At 46.2% G+C, this 20,841-nt stretch overlaps 4 protein-coding genes across 9 annotated transcripts in view; 3 read left to right on the top strand and 1 right to left on the bottom strand.

The window, feature by feature from the left end:
- LOC117949965 (leucine-rich repeat-containing protein 24-like) overlaps positions 1-3,166 on the bottom strand; it is a 9,767-nt gene extending 6,601 nt beyond the window's left edge. The window contains exons 1-2 of one of the 5 annotated variants that reach the window (XM_034880584.1): positions 2,721-3,166; positions 138-475 (exon numbers count right to left, since the gene is read on the bottom strand). In XM_034880584.1, the coding sequence (XP_034736475.1) occupies positions 138-458 (321 nt within the window). In that variant the 5' untranslated portion in view covers positions 459-475; positions 2,721-3,166. Of the gene's footprint in view, positions 1-125; positions 476-2,720 lie in introns of all 5 variants that reach the window. The other 4 variants (XM_034880582.1, XM_034880583.1, XM_034880586.1 and 1 more) reach the window with 4 other exon arrangements.
- Positions 3,167-3,874: 708 nt separating this feature from the next.
- dohh (deoxyhypusine hydroxylase/monooxygenase) overlaps positions 3,875-20,841 on the top strand; it is a 20,271-nt gene continuing 3,304 nt past the window's right edge. The window contains exons 1-7 of one of the 2 annotated variants that reach the window (XM_034880614.1): positions 3,875-3,993; positions 4,893-4,999; positions 5,266-5,433; positions 5,722-5,798; positions 6,250-6,505; positions 7,350-8,581; positions 20,280-20,282. In XM_034880614.1, the coding sequence (XP_034736505.1) occupies positions 4,894-4,999; positions 5,266-5,433; positions 5,722-5,798; positions 6,250-6,505; positions 7,350-7,660 (918 nt within the window). In that variant the 5' untranslated portion in view covers positions 3,875-3,993; position 4,893 and the 3' untranslated portion in view covers positions 7,661-8,581; positions 20,280-20,282. Of the gene's footprint in view, positions 3,994-4,854; positions 5,000-5,265; positions 5,434-5,721; positions 5,799-6,249; positions 6,506-7,349; positions 8,582-20,279; positions 20,283-20,841 lie in introns of both variants that reach the window. The other variant, XM_034880613.1, reaches the window with a different exon arrangement.
- On the top strand, positions 9,116-14,871 carry rsph4a (radial spoke head component 4A). Its single transcript, XM_034880599.1, has 7 exons — positions 9,116-9,343; positions 10,894-11,113; positions 11,368-11,631; positions 12,986-13,435; positions 13,509-13,653; positions 14,355-14,472; positions 14,582-14,871. The coding sequence occupies exons 1-7, from the start codon at positions 9,198-9,200 to the stop codon at positions 14,811-14,813; spliced, it is 1,575 nt and encodes a 524-aa protein (XP_034736490.1). The 5' UTR covers positions 9,116-9,197; the 3' UTR covers positions 14,814-14,871.
- Positions 16,064-20,841, top strand: part of lonp1 (lon peptidase 1, mitochondrial) — a 12,385-nt gene continuing 7,607 nt past the window's right edge. Inside the window, exons 1-9 of the mRNA XM_034880570.1 lie at positions 16,064-16,647; positions 17,472-17,560; positions 17,840-17,959; positions 18,052-18,217; positions 18,702-18,815; positions 19,034-19,095; positions 20,142-20,271; positions 20,582-20,665; positions 20,750-20,818. Coding sequence (XP_034736461.1) covers positions 16,123-16,647; positions 17,472-17,560; positions 17,840-17,959; positions 18,052-18,217; positions 18,702-18,815; positions 19,034-19,095; positions 20,142-20,271; positions 20,582-20,665; positions 20,750-20,818 — 1,359 coding nt within the window. The 5' untranslated portion in view covers positions 16,064-16,122. The remainder of the gene's footprint in view (positions 16,648-17,471; positions 17,561-17,839; positions 17,960-18,051; positions 18,218-18,701; positions 18,816-19,033; positions 19,096-20,141; positions 20,272-20,581; positions 20,666-20,749; positions 20,819-20,841) is intronic.

The following is a 20,841-nucleotide window of genomic DNA, read 5'->3' as shown; positions in this document are numbered from 1 at the left end:
TGTGTGGACGGACGGATGTGTAATGGGCGTACCTGTGTGGATGTGTAATGGACACACCTTTGTGGACGGAGGGACGTGTATTGGGCGTACCTTTGTGGACGGAGGGACGTGTAAGTATGGACGTGTAATGGGCGTACCTGTGTGGACGGAGGGACGAGTAATGGACGTACCTGTGTGAATAGAAACGTGTAATGGACGTACCTGTGTGAACAGAGGGACGTGTGATGGATGTACAAGTGTGGACGTGTAATGGACGTACCTGTGTGAATCGAAACGTGTAATGGACGTACCTGTGTGGACAGAGGGACGTGTTTAGGGACGTCCCTAAGGCCGGTGGAACCACACTCCACAGTGAGGCTGTAGCAGCGACAGCTCACAGGGCAGGACGGAGACGCTGTGCTGGGAGTATGGAGGGACAGGAGAAGCAGGGACAGAGTAAGCACCGGGGACACAGCCATCTGACCGAGACACAGGGCTGAGGAGGAGGAGGACAAGAGAACACACAGATCAGTCCTCAGTAACCCAACCCAACCAGTCTCATTCATTCATCAGAGGAAGATGCCTCATAATCAATAGTAGGAAGAGAGATCACTCAGAGAGAAATGGTTCAGAAGGCGGTAATATAAACTTTTGTATGTTGTCCCCCCTCTGTGTTGTTGAGCTATCAATCCCCCCCCGCCCCCCCGAGGCTGAGCGTATGAATAGTGTGCACACACTATGCTTGTTCCACACACAAAAGTGCAAAAGATTACATATAAAAGTATTACGGTGCAAATGTGACATCATAATAGCACCGCGCCTGGCTTTGAAAGGGAATTGGAGATGACCTCTGATTGGTTAATTCCATGTTATGCCCAAAGCACACCTGACATGTAAGCTACTGGCCCTTGGATCTGTTCAAACCAGGTGTACAGTAGGTGTCAGGTAAGTGCTCGGACTGTTGACTCTGTCCAAATGTCAGCATGGCACGTATTTCCCAGCATCCTCCCTGTGTGAGGTGAGCAAAGCGGTGTGCTTTAAGCATCAAGGGGTAGAAACTAGCTCAGTGACAGTAAAAAATGTGTCACAGCCGCTCTACGGGATTATAGAGGAACACTGAGGACACCGCCACAGATTAAAGCTCTCAGGGATATATCCATGTCAGCCGGTGATTCCCTGTTACCATAGTTACCATTCATGCCATATAAGGATCCAACGTCAAGGCCTTTCTTTGTTTCTCCCGGAGCTGAAAGTGCAGCGGTGGATGCTAACAGGTGTAGCAGAGGAAGGTCTGGTGTGAAAATATATATGGAAATATGAGGATGATAATCCATGAGAAAACACTAAACATGTATTAGAAGCATGGGCACACTCAATAACTTTCTTATTTTATTACATCTGTATTTGTTTTCATTTTATTTTTCCTATTCTGATCTTAGTTTATCTGCACGTTAAACACACTCAGTGGCTACTCTGTTAGGGACACTTGTACAGTCTGATGCAACCTAGCAACCTAGTCTTGCTTTGCCAGACCCTCCTGTAAAGGGCGCTTAAGGAGAGTCGGGCTACTCCACAAAGCATTCTGGGATGGGAGGAAAGCGTGCTCTGGTTTAATGGCATTTCTTTGAGGCGTTGACCCGATAATCGGCCGTCGGAGGTCGGTGACTCGAGTCTGTTTGGTGTGTTCCGTGCCGTCCTCCGTCGGGGGGGGGGGGGGGGGGGGGGGGGGGCTGCCTTCATTTTGGCCGACCTGTCGGACTCAAATGACCAATCAGATGCTAATCCGGAAATGACGAGCGGGATGAGCGTGACTAGAGTCTCTCAAAGTCTGACGAAACTCCATTAAACGGACCTTTGTCGATCTGAAATGAAGACAGATTCAGCAACCGCGCGGCCTTCAGAAACACGTTTCGGTGAACTATTTTGGTAAAATATGAGATTGTAATCTGAAGAAAATGCAATGACAGCGTGACGCGTTTGTCCAATCAGCTGCCATCGCTTCGGTGGGTTCCGAGGCACTTTTTTTGGCAAACTCTGGGAGGCAGTCCGTCCGACGGTCAGCGATCAGGTCAGTGTGTCAGGGCCCTTAAACCAATCAGAATCATCGTGGGCGGTGCTAAACTCTGCACAGAGCCGCTGCAAAATAGCCTCCGATTGGACAGATAGTCCAAGTAGCTGTCTGGATTTACCCTGCACAGATCTGAGGAGCAGTGAACCATAGTCCTCAGAAATCCACCAAATTTAAAATTCCAACACAAAGAAAGCGGAAGGGCACAGAAAATATATGCATCCGGCTTAATTTCCTGCAGCAGTTATTCAGTTTGCATGATATTTGAGATTATAGTTAGTGCTGTGTAATCCAGCACAACATCTCCATTCAATAATATTCTTCTGACTGAACTCACACCTCTCTAACAATGTTACATTATAAACTGGATAAGGAAAGAATTGATGGCAGAGCTGTAGGGTTGAGTTGCAATAGCTGTTACTAATGTTTACCTAATAAAGTAACCATTGAGTTTTGTTCCCATGTCTATAAGAGTGTTTCCAGATGTTGAAAGCTGGGGTGGTGTAGTAGGTGCAGCTGTGCAGGTGGAGCCCTGATGGACAGAGCAGTGATGGAGCAAGGTGTCCATGATATGTGCTCCCTGCAGCTCTGAACATGCATACGGTATAGAGCCGAGCACAGCCTTCCAGATGTTTCTGTCTAACACATCAGGACGCCTATTGTTGTTTCATACCTGGCAGAGAGAGGATGGAGGGTTGTCTGACACCGACGCTGCCCGCACGACGCCTCTTATTCCCTTTGACTTATATAATAATATAATAATAATATTATTAATGATCCTAGCGTATGTATGATCCGATTAGTCCGATCGATTCTGGTTGTCGATGCTCCAGCTGATCGCTGTTTTGCACAGTGCGCAGAGCACCGCGGGCCCGTCGCATCCTCCAGCACGGACACAAACAGGCTCGATGGGATCCGGCGGCGGGCGGAGCGTCGAACAGCAACGGGACGGGCCGTGCCGTGCCAGGCCGTGCCAGGCCGGGCGGTAGACTGTGCAACACCGAGGGTAAGCTACACCGGGGGAACGGATCAGATAGATCCAGCACTGACTCCTCTCATCCTGTCAGTCCCGCTGCTGCTGCTCCAGAGGACCACTGTCAAGTTACAGACACGTCAGGAGCAGCAAGAAAAACACTTCCGCCCAGAAATATTCACAATAAAAGTCTGATCCCAGGGGCAATTTTTTTTTTAATGTATGTCATATGATAAAAATCATCAGTGCTCACAATGCCCTTACATACAAAACAAACCAGAAAACAAAACAAACAATAAATACAGTACACACTAATATACACTCTAAACAGAAACAATATAGAGGCAACAGTGCAATGAAGAGTGCAAAGTATGCAGGAGAAAATTGATATGCAGATAATTGATCACTTTCATTCCTGACTGAACTCATCAATACGTTCCTCTCATCTTAACTACTAATCAAAACAATTCGGGATTTCTGATTTTATTTAACTCAAATATTAGGTATAATTCTATATAAATGAGGGTTATTGACCATGAATACCAAAAAATACTGTAAAACTAGTGTTGGTAAGGTGGTGTTAGGTAATAATAATAATAATAAATTGAATTTGTATAGCGCTTTTCCCAAGCTCAAAGTCGCTTAACAGAGTAACAGTGTTAAAAAAAAAAAACTAAAAAAAAAAACTAAGTAATAAGTTTTTAACCCGGGAGGACAACACAAGGGTTAACAGGAATTTAATTTTAAGTTGGCTGATAAACAACAACGAGCTTTTCTAGAAACCACGGTCCTCTTAGAATTTTTCAATGGAATTGTGTTTTTCAGTATTTTATTCTGACATGTCACCGGAACCTAGTCCCTCTAGCGGAAGCTGCAACAGGACGCATGCGTGCAGCCGCGGCACCGAGCACACCGAACCAACACACCCGTGGTCCCGCAGCAGCTGTTTCTAACTTCACCTGTGGACCCAAAGGTTAGCCAGAGCCCCGCGTTCGTGTGTGTGTGTGTGTGTGTGTATGTCTGTCTGTGTGTCTCAGTGTCTGTGTGTCTGTGTGTGTGCGTGTCTGTCTGTCAGTGTGTGTGTTACGTCAGATAGCTGTGAGGGAGGGTTACCTAAAGTTAGGAGACAGAAGCTAACGGTTAGCTTCAACCGGGCTGCTGTTTTCTGAATTAATAAACTCTATTAGCGGTTCTGCGCATGCGCTTTCAGTACACGTGGACTGAGTCGTGGTGCAGCGTAAATGAGTTGGGGCCAGCGTTCTATAATCTACGTCTGTGACCACGGTTGTTGACGTCACGACCCCTATGACGTCAGCCTGAAACATGGCCCTGTTAGCCCTGCTGTGTGAGCTGAGCTGTGATTGGTTCCGGACAGATCGATGAAAGTCAGCCTGTGTGGCTCTCCCATCAATAGATCTGGGTCAATAATTTGATGAACTAGGCGATGATTTCATATTATCTCTGAGCAACCTTTTGTATGATGACATTTCAGAGCAAATATGTGTAAGTTTGAATCGATGGTAGACCTTCAATTGTTAAATCATCCCATGTTGGCTCAGTCCTGCAGCGAACCGGGTTCGAATCCAGCCCGCAGCCCATTGCTGCGTGTCATCCCCCATCACTCTCTATCCCCCTTTCACATGTCTAGCCACTGCCTCTGTCTAATAAAGGGAAAAACCCTGAAAAAAATCATCTTTAAAAAAAAAAGAAGAAAAAAACTCCAAGTGAAATTTTAATGCCATTGGACCTTTAAATGTGACAACTGATAAGTGGACTCTGATTTTCCTTTGATCCATTCGACTCTCTGCAGCTTCACATTGCTCATCAGTTCCAGACTGAAGACACCCAACTGTGTGTCTCCCTGTGCAGCAGAATGACCAGTGTGGACCAGGTGGCAGCGGTGGGACAGGTTCTGGTGGACCCTGGAGTGGACCTGACCCGGCGCTTCAGAGCCTTATTCACCCTGAAGAACCTGGGAGGTAACAACACACAACAGGCTGAGCATTTAAAAATAAGAAATAGAATGAAGGGCAGTCCAGTAGGAGTCACAACTGAAACACACACAAACACACAGACACACACAGTTCTGTGAAAACACGTTTTGAAGTCAAATCAACCAAGCCAAGAACAGGGTGTGTGATGTGTTGTGTGAGCTGATTGGTGCTCTAACCTGTGTTGGCCGACTGCTGTGAGCTGATTGGCTTAGGGTAACGTGTGATTGGTTATGGTGTAACCTGTGACTCAGGAGCTGAAGCCATAGACTGGATCAGTAAAGCCTTCACCGATGACTCGGCCCTGCTGAAGCACGAGCTGGCGTACTGCCTGGGACAGATGCAGGACACCCGGGCCATACCCCCCTTGACTGCCGTCCTCAGAGACACACAGCAGGAACCCATGGTCCGCCACGAAGCTGGTAAACATGCACGCTCGCCACCAAACACGTGCACGGACGCTGCTCAGGCTTTGTTCCCAAAACACACTAACACACATACGTTCATCACACATGGTGCATAACAACACTCTGAACACGCTAACACATGTCTGCAGAAAAGTTGGTGGTTTGATTCCTGCGCAGCCTGTAATTATTCATAGAGAGATTTGATTCAAGGTCAATGCATCATTATGTCTTCACGGTGATTGTGTGTGTGTGTGTGTCTGTGTGTCTGTGTGTCTGTGTGTCTGTGTGTGTGTGCGTCTGCAGGGGAGGCTCTGGGAGCGATCGGTGATCCCGTGGTTCTGGACCTACTGAAAGAGTACAGTCAGGATCCTGTCATAGAGGTAGGACATAATACTTAACCTGGAACTAGCAAGGCCGCGTTGTCAGACAATAAAATGGTGATCGGTGTAAACCGAGCCCCGGGGATCCTGTTCTGCCTTTGAGAAAGTGAAAGCTCAGATGGGCCGATCTGGGATCTTGACCCTTATGACCTCATAAGGGGCAAGTTTCCTGTTACCACTTTCTTGCTTTGCTTTGACCGCCCAGAGAATTTGGCCCACCCGTAAGAGAGAGATGTCATGGCTTTAAAACAAGCAAAATGGCAGTTGGTCACAGCCTCCACCTTGCCCCCCCCCCCCCCCCCCCCCCCCCCCCCCCCCCAAAAAAAAGCTCAGTTTGGGGACGGCTCTAGCTGAAGTCTAATAATAACTAATATTATAGATATTATTAGACTATAATAGCTACAACCTGCTTGTGTGTGTGTGTGTGTGTGTGTGTGTTTTCTCTCTGCAGGTGGCGGAGACATGTCAGCTGGCTGTGCGGCGCCTGGAGTGGCTGCAGGCTGGCGGAGACACACAGCTGGACGACGGCAGCGCAGATAAGAACCCGTACTTCTCCGTGGACCCGGCCCCTCCAGCACTGAGGACCAGCGTGCCTGAGCTGCGCTCCATCCTGTTGGATGAAAGTCTGCCACTGTTTGAACGCTACCGTGCCATGTTTGCCCTGCGTAACCTGGGCGACGAGGAGGCAGTGCTGGCACTGGGAGACGGTAGGATGCAGCACCATGCACGCAGAACACACAGTGTAACTTCAGCTGTCTCTCAGTTTGTGCTGGGTCTGGGGTCTGTGTCTGTGTCAGTGACCATTAAATTAAAAATCACACTACGAATTGTAATCCTGGACCAGCATTTCAAGGAGCTGAGGCATTTCAGTTACTGACCAGCTCATGGCTTGATTGGAAGTGAATTTTCGAGTTCTGAAATAAATGTTTCTGTGTTATTTTGCACACGCATGACAAAGCCGGTGCTGTCCTTAAACTAGGACCAGTGCCCAACAACCTACCTCCAAATTCCTTCCTCCTGAATGTGACCCAGGACCATGATCCAGGCCCATTTCAAAATAGCCATATGTGAGCACTACTTAAAAATGTGACTCTTAAATAAATACAAAAAGATCTTAAATAATGAATCATGAAGAGAGCCATGCTAATACTGCTTTTGTAGTTTAAGTTGATCATATTTTACGTACAAAGGGAATGGATTGTCAGGTGTATGTGACAGTCCTACATGTCCTACATGCAGTGAAGCCTACAGTTGTCCTGTAACTGTCTCTATGTCTTTCTGTTTGTCTGTGGCCCCGTGTATCCGTGTCGTCTGTGTTTCTGTCTCTCTGTCTCTCTGTTCCTCTGTGTGTCTCCCTCTCTGTTGCTCTATGTCTCCTGTGTCTTTGTCCTCGGTGTGTTTGTTCTTCTTTGTGTGTGTGTGTCCTGTGTGTGTCTGTGTCTTCTGTTTGTCTGCGTGGATATGTGTCCTCTGTGTGTCTGTATCCTCTCTGTCTCTTTGTGTCTGTGTCCTCTGTGTGTATCTGTGTCCTCTTGTGTCTCTGTGGTCCAGGCCTGCAGTGCTCCAGCGCTCTGTTCCGTCATGAAATCGGCTACGTCCTGGGGCAGATGCAGCACCCGGCGGCCTTCCCGGCCCTGCGCGCCGCTCTGGAGCGCTCCGGGGAGAACCCCATGGTCCGCCACGAGGCGGCAGAGGCTCTCGGCTCCATCGGCAGAGAGGAGTGTCGGGCAGTTCTGCAGCAGTACCGTGCCGACGGAGAACGTGTGGTCAAGGAGAGCTGCGAGGTCGCTCTGGATATGCTGGAGTACGAAAACAGCGAGCAGTTCCAGTACGCAGACGGACTGGTCCGGTTACAGGGTTGAAGGCTTCGCCAGCACGGTCTCCGCCCCCAGCCAGCAGAGGGAAGAACTTCGCCATATGAAAGATACTCATTACACAAACATTCAGCAGGCGGTGAGAGCGTAGCATCTACGTCCTCAACGCTAACATCAGCACTGCTCCCGTTTCTCAGGCTGGAGGTTGGAGAAGTGACGGAGCCATTCACGGGCTTTTCCTCTGTGTCTGTGTCTTAGGGTTATGTGTAACCTGTGACTCAGGAGTGGACTCGGAGACAACTAAATCTTGTGATCCAGGCTACTCCGCAGCCGATCACTTCTTTGAGCTCTCACACATATGTCGTTTTTCCACTACATGGTATCTACTCGACTCGACTCGACTCGCCTTTTTTGGTTTTCCATTGTGAGAAATAAGTTTCTGGTACCTGCTAACAGGTAATTTTTTTTGTACTGCCTTAGTCAAGATTCCACGCAAGCTGAGGCAATACCAAAAGGTGGTGTTGAAACCTGCAGAGTACTGATTGGTCAGAGACGGGGCTAACGAAAGATGGGGGCGGGGGGTGTCCTGAACAAACCGGCTGTGTTTACCGGTATATAGTTTATCCAGCGTTTTTTTTTTTTCTTTCTTCAGGATCATTAGAAACTAATTTTCCTTTTGGCTGTGGCAACACGCCGAGAATCAAAAACACCTTTCACATCCTGTGTGTGTATCGCGTTAGGTCACGGCAGTTTCCTGCTATGACAACCAGACACGGCTCGACTCGCACATGAGGCGGTGCTAGTGTGCAATGGAAAAAGGAGGATGGGGCAAGGCGAGTCGGACAGGTACCCTTAATGTAAAAACGCCATTAGATGCAAGCCGGAGATCTATGTCGATGTTGGTCCATTTTAAACTTTTAACTGCTACAGAGATCAACAGTTTAAGACATAAGTAAAACCTCATCCCCGGTTTCTCGGTTACTAGATTACTGCCGGTTTTGTCATATATATTCAGATTTGTTAGTCGAATTAAAATGATGCTGTATACATTCATTTTATTGTCAAGTCTTTTTATCTCTCCAGTCCTGTAGCTCAGGTTCTCTAAGCAGCACGATGCGACACTCTCTGTGGGAACAGGTTCTGTTTGTCACAGTTAACGACTGTGAAGTGTACATATTGGAGCCCACCAATACGAATATTTAGTTATTTTAAAAATCAATATGCCAATATATCGGCAAATGTATTAAATCCAAATATATAATATAAAAATAAAATTTAATACAGAAATGCGTTAGTAAACATAAACAGTATTCCCTAACATTAGTTATTTGTATTTTTGAGTTGTCACTAAAATAATATATACTGTATATATATATATATTTATGTATTATATTTTTATTTATTTGTATGTGTATATATTTTAATGTTTATTTTTTATCCTAAAACCAAAAAAACTCCATGCTGGAGGTAACTATCCATGTCAGGGGCTCGATGCTCTTACAGCCTAGCAACCGTTTTGTTCCCGTGACCATAGCAACGGTGCAGTTGGTGTGCTAACAGAAGTTGTTGTGGCTTCCGTTAGCCGATGTGTGTCAAAGTTGCTGGAAGACAAGAGAAGAAAAAGAAACGGAGGAGAAGAAAGATGGAGTCCGAAGATAGCCAGCGGCTGCACTCGGCGGCCTCGCTCAAGGCCTTCCTGCTGAAGAGCAGCACGGAGAGCCGCCTGAACCTGTGAGTAGCCGGTTAGGGCAGCTAAGCTCCCTAGGTTAGCTTAACTCAGCTAACGCTAACTCGCTCGGCTGGCTTCGGCACATTCCGTGACCCCCGCTGTAGACTGCGGTGAAGCCGCCAGTTAAGTTTCGTTGCCCGTCTAGGTGCTCAAGAAATGACGGTACAGGTGCCGGCGCATGCAAGTAGAGAACCATAGACCGACCTAATGAAACCATTTCATACGATATATAGGCGGAGTTTGAACAGAATTACTTTTAATTCTGGTTTATAGAAAGACATTTTACCATTATATAAATTCACCTCCATTTTATATGGAATAGAATGCATGGTAATTAAACCTAGTGTGTGTGTTTTTTTAATTACCTAGCTTGTAACAAAACAATAATTACCTAAGAAGTTTGCTGAGACTTCGAAACGGACTTCTGCTTAGAATATATTCTCAACTGGGCTGAAATTAAAATCTGAAAACATTTGATGTCATCACAGTTTTGGAGGACAATATCAAATTTTGTAATTTAGCTAACCTATTGAAAATGACTCCTGCGTAAATTGTCATAAAAAAAAATATATTTACTTAATTAAAGTATTTTGTTAAAGTTTTGATGTTGACCGTGGTTTATCAATTAATTGACCAAGCTAATCATTTCATGTAAAAAGCAGGAAACTGAGGACCGGCACCGGTGAGGGAAAACGTTTCAGTTCCATGTGTCTGTAAAGAAAGCTCTCAGTGGGTCTCAGGTTTATATTGAGACTAGAGAAAGAGTCCTTAACAGATAAAAGCCATGCTGCCACTCAGTAAGGAGAGTCATTCAGGGGCCTTGAGAAAGTTTACACTCCCATGCTAAAGTTGATTAAAAAGAGGAATAAAAAAACATCTTTTGGAAATTGATCTTAATGCCCTAATAAAAAAAACTTAGGAAAATCCAACCTTTTAACAACACCAACTTTCTTTGTGAATGAATAATGTATTGTAAATAATTACATTTTCTTCTTTGAAGTACAGTGGGCATGAGTATACACCCCCTTATGTTAAATTCCCATAGAAGCAGGGCCATTTTTTATTTTTAAAGGCTAGTTATTCCATGGATCAGGATACTATGCATCCTGATAAAGTTCCCTTTCCCCCTCACCCCACATCCTCACATACCCTTCACCATACATAGAAATTGGCATGGTTTTAATTCAGTTACCGTAACAGTTGGTTGGATTTGCATTGAGAGATGATCTTATGGAAAGCTCGTCATGACTATCACTACGTATGATGAAGGGTATGTGATGATGTGGGGCTGTTATGCTAATTCCAAAGGCCAAGGAAAATCTAAACTGGTGTCCTTAAAAGGTTGCATTTTCCTAAATCTTTCTAATTAAGTCATTGAAATAAATTCCCAAAAGATGTTTTTTTTATTCCTCTTTTTAATCAACTTTAGCATGGGTGTGTACACTTTCTCTAGGCACTGTATTTGTGATATATTTCTTCATGGGTTATGTTACGTTTATGTATCAGTGTCTGAGACGATGAATGGTCCAGACGTTCTTCTTCCTGCTTCCAGCTATGACCATCTGACCGGGCTGCTGCTGAAGGTGATGGATGAGCGTCCTCCCAACGTGGTGGATGTGATTGAGGACATGAGCCGCGACGTGAAGCGGGCCGCGTTGGAGCAGCAGAGCAGCCTGAGAGAGCTCCCAGAGATCAGCGCTGCTGAGCTGCTGGCGGAGCAGCAGCTCTCCCTCTTCAGCCGACCGGAGGACGCCGACCAGGACGACGAACTGGTACTGTCGCGCGCGCGCGCACACACACACACACACACACACACACACACACACACACACACGGACACACACACACACGGACACACACTGTTCAGACCCACTAGCCCCACTTTCGTCCATCTCTGCAAATACAAATTACTTTTAGACCCTACACATAGTATATTACAGTATATAATATACAGTATATTATATTATATATACAACTTATAGAGAATATGAATAATACTCATAAGACTGTTGCTTGTTGTGGTCAGATGGAGACACCCCTCCCTAATGTGAGCGAGCTGGCTTTCTACCTGGAGCAGGCGGGGGTGGGGCTAGGCCGCGAGGAGACACATAGGATCTTCCTGGCTCTCAAGCAGCTGGTGGAGTCCCAAGGGCTGCTGCGCTGCCGCCTGTGGGGCAAGGTTCTGGGCACAGAGAGCAGCTACATCGTAGCTGAGTCAGAGTACAGAGAGGGGGAGGAAGAGGAGGAGCCAAGCTTCGATGAAGAGGAGCCGGATGCGGAAGACACAGAGGTGAGGACAAACTTAATCTGTTTTATTTCCCCTCCAGCTTCAGACACAACCAGGCTCCTGCTCTAAAGACACACCTCCCTGTTCTCTGATTGGCTCCTGTTTTATTGAGCAAACTCAACTCCTTGACTCCTCAGTTCCTCGACTCCTCAATCCTCCGGCTTGTGACCCTGATATTATTCTAAGAGCGCCATGTTGAAGGACGTCCCAATTCCTAAAAGTTCTGTTTCCTCTGTCCAGTTTATAACTATAGATAGCTTTTCCTTCTTAAATGTCCAATGATATCCAATGATATCAGCTGTAGTGACATTACTGCACCATGGAAACGTTTAAGTAAATAGTTATAGAAAACACTCACGCATTATTACAATACATCATTTAAAAAGCAACGCAGCCTACACTGACTGTAGAGAAGTGCCAATGCAAGTCTCTAAATCGGGAATGGTTTTAAGTCTACACGCAGATTCGGATGAAGAGCTGATCCACGCAGTTTTTGTAGCTATACTGCATATATTTGTTGTTCTTTTCACACAAACATCTTTAATGTTTTACACCAAACTGTAGCCATAGCCATACTTTCTATGTAGGCTTCATAAATGTGTGTGTGTGTGTGTGTGTGTGTGTGTGTGTGTCAAACACAACAAATAATAATATACAACATCCCTACATTTTTATTACACTGTGTCACGTTGTGAACTAAATTCCCCATAAGTATAGAAGTTGTCATGAACACTGTTCTTCTCATCTGACAGATATCATAACATACAGTTAATGCCAAAACATAACAGCCGATGCAGCTGTGCTGCACGTTGTATTAAATGGCCGTCGCCTTTAAACGATGGCTCCGAGGCAGAGCTGTCTTGTGTTTGTTAAATGCCCGTTGCCTCGACTCCTTTCTCCTGGAGGCTCTTCCTCTCCCCTCGGCTCCAATCTCCTGTAGGTGGGATTAAGACACCAGGAAAGTATACGAGGGGAGGAATTGAGGAGAGGAATTAAGGATGTATAATTTGGGAAATGAAAAAGGCCTTCAGTCTGATGTTCGTGTCTGCTGCATTACTGCCATCAGTGTAACACAACACTGTTCTCACCCTATCACTACCTACTCTGCTGTTTTTTATAGTGCTCTCAGCCCGGCGGGTCTTTCACATTAAAAGCTTAAATAGTGCCCCCGTTTCCTGGGAGCCTTTTAATGTGAACTATTCGTTTACTGTCCCTTGTGAATTGTATTTCCTGTGCTATAATTTGATGGTACCTCAGAAGTCTTTTGAAACAAAAGAAAGAAAGCATCCCTTAATCTCTTGGAGGGACAGAAGTGACATTAACTATGTTTCTGGTCTTGTGCTGGCTTTGCTTTTAGATGGACCCTCTCCCTCAGTCAATTTATAAACCCCCCCCTGAAGTGCCGAAGGAAGCCCTGGGAACAGGGGCTAACAAGTATGTTTATTATGTGTGCAAAGAGCCGGGTCTTCCCTGGGTAAAGCTCCCGTCGGTCAGTCCTGCACAGATCACCGCTGCTCGCCAAATTCGTAAATTCTTCACGGGGAGGCTGGACAACCCGGTGGTCAGCTACCCGCCTTTCCCCGGGAATGAAGCCAACTACCTGAGAGCACAGATCGCTCGCATCTCCGCCGGAACACAGGTCAGCCCCCAGGGGTTCTTCCAGGCTGGGGAGGAGGAGGGCGATGAGGAAGACACGTCTCCCCCGGACAGCTACGAAGCCAACCCCGACTTTGAGGGCCTTCCGGTTGCTGAGATGGTGGAGACTCTGTCCAGCTGGGTGCATCATGTTCAGCACATCCTGCAGCAGGTACGTCTGATGGAAGCACGCAGCCGTCTCTCAGCTCAGGGCTTTGTTAATGTGTGGATGTGGACTGCTTTAGGGCCGCTGTACCTGGGTGAATATGGCTGTGAAACCAGAAGAAGACTCTAATGAGGAAGCAGAGGCGGACGAGAAGGAAGAGGAACCTGACGAGCCCGAGCCAGAAGTCGGACCCCCTCTGCTTACCCCCCTCTCCCAGGATGCAGGTCAGTCTTTCACTTTACAAACCAGTGAAAAGGTTTCAATTCCACTGGGAATCATCGGTTGGCTGGTTGCCTTCACTTGTAAATCCAACACTTTTACAGTTTCAGTTAGATTTACTCCCTAAAATCTCTGTGTCCTCTGACTGTCCAGCTGCCAAAAAAAGAGTCAGAAGGTGATAAAAATGTTGACAGGCTATAGTCTGATCCTCCACAGGTGGCTCCAGCTCACCAATACGTGCTGTGATATGTTAGACTAGAATTAATCTTAATATCTTCCTCTTAACATTGTTTATTGGCCTGAAACGGATGTCCAAACTTTGAAGCTCATCTAAGCCCAGAGATCCTTATTCTTTGATGATCTGTTTGTTCTCTGCTCAGCCAAAATTCTTTTCCTCAGCTGCTGGTTTTCCTTCATGTTTCTATGCTTACTTGCACACAAAGCAAGTTTAAAATTGTATAAAAAGGCAACTGTCAGTGGCAAATAGTGGCAGTGACCTCTTCCCCTTGCTGCCATCATCTCTATGTTCCATGTTTGCTAAAAAACAGTTGACAATATCTCTGGTAATATCTCTTTTTTTTTTTTTTAGAAAGCATGATGATCAATTATTGATGTAAACCTCTACATATCTACATAAAATAGCATACCAGAGTTTGTTTTTTTGCTCCATAAATGCCATGACTTTATGTCCTTGATGTCTTTTCAGAATTGTTCAACACTCCTCCCTGGACCTCCAAGGTGTCCTCCACTCTCACCTCCCAGCATGCAGTAGCTGTGCTGCGCTCTAACCTCTGGCCGGGCTCATGTGCATATGCTTGTAGAAAGTAAGTCAACAGATCAGACAGAATACTTCTTCTATAGGGTCTCTCACAGGATCCTGAAGGCAATGTTGCAATTTACAAACAACCATTTCCTGTCTCTTCATTAATTTAGGAAGTTTGAGAACATATATGTTGGCTGGGGTCTGAAGTATGTAGGGGGAAACTACAGCCCGCCTGTCCCCCCGCCGCCACAGAAAGACTACCCAAGCGGGCCCGAAATCACCGAGGCCCTGGACCCGTCGCTGGAGGAGGAGCAGATGCTGAAAGAAGCTTTGGAGGAGGAGCAAGCTGCCCAGGAAGAGCTGGAGGACTCAGGAGACGAGGCTGAGGAAGATGACGACTGAGAAAACCCATTTCAAGTATTTATTTGTGAGTCAGTGGCCAATAAATCAGTTTACTCAGTAGCATGGCTTGGTGTTGTAAGCACAGGTTAATCTATTCCTGTGTGTCTGAACAGGCTGCAGTGTAAAGATGAGGCACTGCTTGTTCTCTAAAAGGTGCCCTGGGGTGTTTCTGACCACGAGCAGCACCATGGAACTGTGTTTTACGTTTGGTTTGTTTACTGATCTGCAGCTGCTGTTCATGTTCAACACACACAATGAAGAAGAAGACAGCTGACAAGTTCACATAGACATTACTAATGCACCGGTCAATTCTTAAAAAAAAAATATTTCATGAGGAGGGGAATGCACTCATGCACATCACACAAAACGCTGGCTGTAACTAAAAGGACAGCTGGGACATCCCAGAAAGAGATGTGAGGTACACGAGTCTCAACAACATTACACAATACTTTAGAATTAGATAAGATGCTTTTCTGATCACAATAAAAAGATTTGGGTTTAAAGTTCCCATGACATGGTGCTCTTTGGATGCTTTCATATTGACCTTAGTGGTCCCCTAATACTCTCTGAATCTGAAGTCTCTTTCCCAAAATTCAGCCTTGGTGCAGAATTCCAGCCACTAGAGCCAGTCCCACAATGAGCTTTCCTTAGGACGTGCCATTTCTGAGTTGGTAGCTTTTGAGGAGGGGGGGGGGAGCTTTGTTAATTAAATTGTCATGCCATGGTACTTTTAACAGTGTTAAGTGTTTAATAGGAGAAAGAACAATTAAGAATAAATAAATTAAGGAAAGATCGTAAATTTAAAAAAAAGAGAAAGTTTTTTCAGACTAATAATGTTTATTATGCTCATAATATGTTTTCAGATTAAATGTTAGTTAAAATATCACATCAAAGTAAAATCAATCCGCAGAATTGAATTAATGACGACATCTCTAATAAAAGGTTCTTACTGTTGGAAGGATTCTCCAACCCATACAAAAAATAGTTTAAGGTTAAACCGTCTCTGCCCTAACCTCTGGGCAAACTTTATGTGTTATTATATTATGGATCCCACGTAACTTCTAGGCAACTCCTGCCCTACGAAGCAGCTCATTGGTTGGGGTTAGGCGTTGACCCCGAGTGGTTGGTTAGGATAGCCAATCGGTCAGGGGATAGGACCTGAACAAATCGGCTTACGACGCTTGGCCAATAGTAGTGTGTGAATGCTATTGAAGGGCGGGTCTTTCTTAGAAGTTTCGTAAGTTCTATAGTACGTCATCAGACGTTGACGGAAGAAGGTCGGTCACGCTGTAGAAAGCTCCAGATCAACATGGCGACCAGCGTGAAGATGCTCTGCGCTGCTCGGCAGCTGCACAGAAACTCGGCTCTTCTAGTGAAAGTGAAGAGTTCCTCCCTGGGGCTGAGGACCGGCAGTAGCCGGTCCCTCCTGCCCGACACAGCGCCATCGCTGAGCCGCCTCCAGACGCCACGCTTCTACACCAGCACCGCAATGACAGCTGGCTGCCGGCTGCCCGCCAGACCTCACCGCTGGATGCGGGTCGGAGCCGCCGCTCTCCGGGTCCAAACCGAGCTCCTAACGCCGACCATTCGTCCCTGCATGGTTCAGGACAGGATGTTTGGGAACCGGGCCAGCGGTGCGGGTTTCTCCGGGGAGGACGGCGGGGAGAGTGCGGGCTCTGGGGGAGAAGAGTCTGGGGGAGAGGGGGGAGCTCCGTACAGTGGACCCCAGATGACGGCTCTCACACCCATGATGGTTCCAGAGGTGTTCCCCAATGTGCCGCTGATCGCTGTGAGCAGGAACCCGGTGTTCCCCCGCTTCATCAAGATCATAGAGGTGAGGAGGATGAAGGACACGGGATGATGCAATCACACAGCAACTCTGTGTTGTTACTTTAGACACTCTACGATACACTACTGTCCCTTTAGAGACCCTCTTAGAAACATTACTGTCCCTTTTAGAGACCCTCTGAGAGACACCACTGTCTGCTTAGAGACACTCAGAGAGACACTGCTGTCCCTTTAGAGACACTACTGTCCCTTTAAACACTGAAAGACACTACTGTCCCTTTAGAAACACTGTGGAGCTGGTGCGCTGTGCTAGCGCTCAAGCTGCTCTAACACATGTTGTCCTCTGGATGAGCTGGTCAATAGCCTTGATGATGTCACAGTTATGTCACAAGGGTTAAGCTTAGCTCACACTCACGTTTTAAAGTCAGAATGGTTTTAAATTCTACACAGTTTCTCTAAATATGGAAACTGACAGCAGATAAAATACAACAATGTATTATGTAACCTACCCATTGGTCTACAGATGTGTAACATCTGTCCCCACATCTTCTCCTGCACTGATAGCTGATTGGTGAGGGGTACGAACTCTATTTCTACTTCTCCTTCCTTTGGTTCTGTTTTGTAATAAAATAAATATTGCATACTTATTGCATACTTATTGCAACTCTTTCAATATATTGCGATATTGAGTATTGATTTTGCACCCCTCAGTATAGTATTGAGCAACGTGAAATTGCGAAAATAGTAAGTTGATATATCTTGCACCCCTATTGCAGGGAATGAATGATTCTGGGACATTTTCTAGCAGGGTGGATGTGATATTTCAGGACCAAGAGTGGAGTTCAACATGTCTGTCCTTGTTTCTGTCAGGTGAAGAACAAAGCGCTGATGGAGCTGTTGAGGAGGAAGGTTCGCCTGGCTCAGCCGTACGCCGGAGTCTTCTTGAAGAGAGATGATAAGTAAGTGATTTACCTGCCTGAGGTCTAACACGGCATCCTCTCCTTCACTGTATGGAACACAAACTCAACCGTTGGCTTCCACCGGTGTGCCAATGGGAGACTTTTATTTTGAAACAGCAGCAGGAAATGAATGTAATTGAGATTGGTGGGGCTTTTTTAGAGGTCTTGTTTACACACTACATAACAGAATGTGGTGGGATCAGTTGAATCTCTGTCAGCCATTATGTGTATCTGCTGATCTGGAAGTGACCTGCTGCCTGCCGTCCCTGTCTCCTGCAGTAATGAGTCCGATGTGGTGGAGTCTCTGGACGCCGTCTACTCTACAGGGACCTTTGTCCAGATCCATGAAATGCAGGACCTGGGGGACAAGCTGAGAATGATCGTTATGGGACACCGCAGGTTAGAGACACTGAGAAAAAGAAGAAGACGCTGCTGTCCATGCTGCCCTGCTGCCTGCCGTTACCTCCGCTCTGTGTTCTTTGCTCTGTCAGGATCCGGATCACCAGGCAGCTGGAGGTGGAGCCTGAGGAGGCAGCGGTGTCCCCCATGTGGTCCGAGTCTGAGTCCGAGTCCCAACACAAACCGCCACAGAGACGCAAAGCCAAACGCAGCCGCAAGGACCAGCCGGAGTCGGTGACGGAGCCGCTGGAGGACAAGGTGTGTTACATGTCTTATAGACCATTACACATACACACAAGCAGCACACACACATACACATGTGCACTCTAAATGTCCCCAAGTTGCTTTCCTGTTGCAGTGTATGTGAATGACATCAACTGAGTTAACAAGGGGCCATGCTGATGCCCAGCAATGGCATTCCATTGAAAAGGTCCCTATTGCTCTCAAACAAACACACACACACACACACACACACACACACACACACACACACACACACACACACACACACACACACACACACACACACACTTAGACATTCCTCATTCTTCTTATCAAACAACAATGCATTTTTACAGAGATGAATCTTTCTACACTTTTCTCAGACATGTAAGGTTTATTTACATGCTCTTAATCGAAAAAGGGAAATATTTCCATCCAGAGGGAAATAGTTGAAATGTTATTGATGAGCAGTTTATAGACATTGTGATGTGATGTGATGCGTGTTGTTGCTGTTGGTCAGGTGGCAGAAGCAGACCTGAGTCCAGAGCTGCAGCCTCTGTCCTCCGCCAACATCCTGATGGTAGAAGTGGACAACATCCAGCATGAACAGTTCACCGTCACAGAGGAGGTCAAGGTACAAACACCAAGTACCGACTGAACAGTAGGGGGCAGTATGATGCTGCAGTTCATTCACAACACAGAATGATCTAAGTGTGTGTGTGTGTCTGTGTTTCTGTCTGTGTTTCTGTCTGTGTGTCTCTCTCTCTCTCTCTCTCTCTCTCTCTCTCTCTCTCTCTCTCTCTCTCTCTCTCTCTCTCTCTTTCTCTTTCTCTCTCTCTCTCTCTCTGGCAGGCGCTGACAGCCGAGATAGTGAAGACCATCAGAGACATCATCGCCCTGAACCCCCTCTACAGGTTAGTCCCAGTCTGTCCTCTCCTCGTGCCATCATCCCATACTCCTTCTGCTCTATATGATGCACAGCGCCTTTAGGTCTGCAGTAACAGTGAGGTTACAAACAGTTTCCCTGTAATATTTAAATTGCGTTCTGTAGTGTTGACATCCTTAATCTTGCTTTAATTTTAAGGATGTTGGCTCTCTTTTGTCTTGAAGTAACTGAACGCTACATGACTTGAGTTCAGGAAGCCACATCGCTTCATATATATATATATAAAATCACAAAGTCGAAACGGTGAAAAAGCCCGCTCTCGGGAGACAACACGGGTCATAAATGTCAAACCAACACTAGAGGCACAGGATAGGCACCAAAACACAACAAACCCCTACCAGCCAATCACAGACAAGATGGTTGGGGGGGGCTAGTGACAGTTAGTCAGTTAGTCATGACAGTTACCGAAACATCCGTTTTGTTTGAATTTACTTGGTACGTCAACAGAAGGGGCTGTCACTGCCCAATGGGAGGCGAGGGCAGATTTGAATCGCGCATGCTCAGATTTAAACGGTCATAACGTGTCATACTGAAAGTTGTGAAGTTCATGAAATAAAGTTTTCTCATCCCAAACAATAACAGAAGATGGAACTCATTTCAAAAACATTTTAGCTATCTATGATAGTTTTATTGCTAACATTAGCTCAAAACGCCATTCCACTGACAGCCTTTGTTGTGTTTGATGCTAACTTGTAGCCGGCAGTGAACCAACTTGGTTAAGTAGGTCAATTTTTTACTGTTTTGACATTACAGAAGTCTCTTGTTAGCATCTTGTAATCTACTTGTTGCAAAGTGATGCATGCACGACTCACAGCTTCACTCGACTCACATCGGGGAGTGATTGTTCCCCTTTAACTATCCTCCTGTGAAACAAAGGAACAAAAGCTCAACTCATGACACCCATTTGTCCATGACAAACTATTCAGGAAAACATTATCCTTTTAGACTTTTGTCTCTCAGCTGACTGTTTATACATATCTAACATCAAACTGTGTCTGTGTGTGTGTCTGTCAGAGAGTCAGTCCTCCAGATGATGCAGGCTGGTCAGAGAGTGGTTGATAATCCCATCTACCTCAGCGATATGGGAGCAGCTCTGACAGGAGCAGAGTCGCAGGAACTACAGGACGTCCTGGAGGAGACCAATGTGAGCAGCGTGTGTGTGTGTGTGTGTGTGTGTGTGTGTGTGTGTGTGTGTATGTAGCCATACCGGAAAGTAAAAATTATGACACAAAACCGGATTGGCATTATGAAGGTTGGAGTCATTGCTGGTGTTTTCAGACAGTATGTCAGGAACGAAGATGAGGACTAAGTGTGTGAATTGGCAAATGGACATCTGGTTCCGTGATAAAGATGGGCACACAGACGCGTCGCCATATGTATCTTCATATTAAGGTTGTTGCAGTAATGAGTTGAAAGTGTTCAGGCCTATGACACACGCTGTTGTCTCTCTGCAGATCCCGAAGCGTCTCTACAAGGCTCTGTCTCTGCTGAAGAAGGAGTACGAGCTTAGCAAGCTCCAGCAGCGACTGGGCCGAGAGGTCAGAGGTCATCTCAACCCCGTGGCAGCTTTAGTCACGCTCATCGCGCTCCGTCACTGATCCCTGTCCCTGCTCTGCTCACAGGTGGAAGAGAAGATCAAGCAGACCCACAGGAAGTACCTGCTGCAGGAGCAGCTCAAGATCATCAAGAAGGTACGACAGACAGACACACACAC

The sequence above is a fragment of the Etheostoma cragini genome, chromosome 9, assembly GCF_013103735.1.
Source record: "Etheostoma cragini isolate CJK2018 chromosome 9, CSU_Ecrag_1.0, whole genome shotgun sequence".
Taxonomy (NCBI): Eukaryota; Metazoa; Chordata; class Actinopteri; order Perciformes; family Percidae; genus Etheostoma; species Etheostoma cragini.
Note: the sequence above shows the minus strand (reverse complement) of the source record. Positions and strands in the feature narration are given on the sequence as shown.

Bases quoted from the DNA above. Each gene is read 5' to 3' on its own strand.
- rsph4a (XM_034880599.1), top strand. From the start codon at position 9,198: ATGTGTGTCAAAGTTGCTGGAAGACAAGAGAAGAAAAAGAAACGGAGG. The intron at 9,344-10,893 runs GTGAGTAGCCGG...TCCTGCTTCCAG, and splicing joins ACGGAGAGCCGCCTGAACCT to CTATGACCATCTGACCGGGC. The intron at 13,436-13,508 runs GTACGTCTGATG...GGACTGCTTTAG, and splicing joins TTCAGCACATCCTGCAGCAG to GGCCGCTGTACCTGGGTGAA.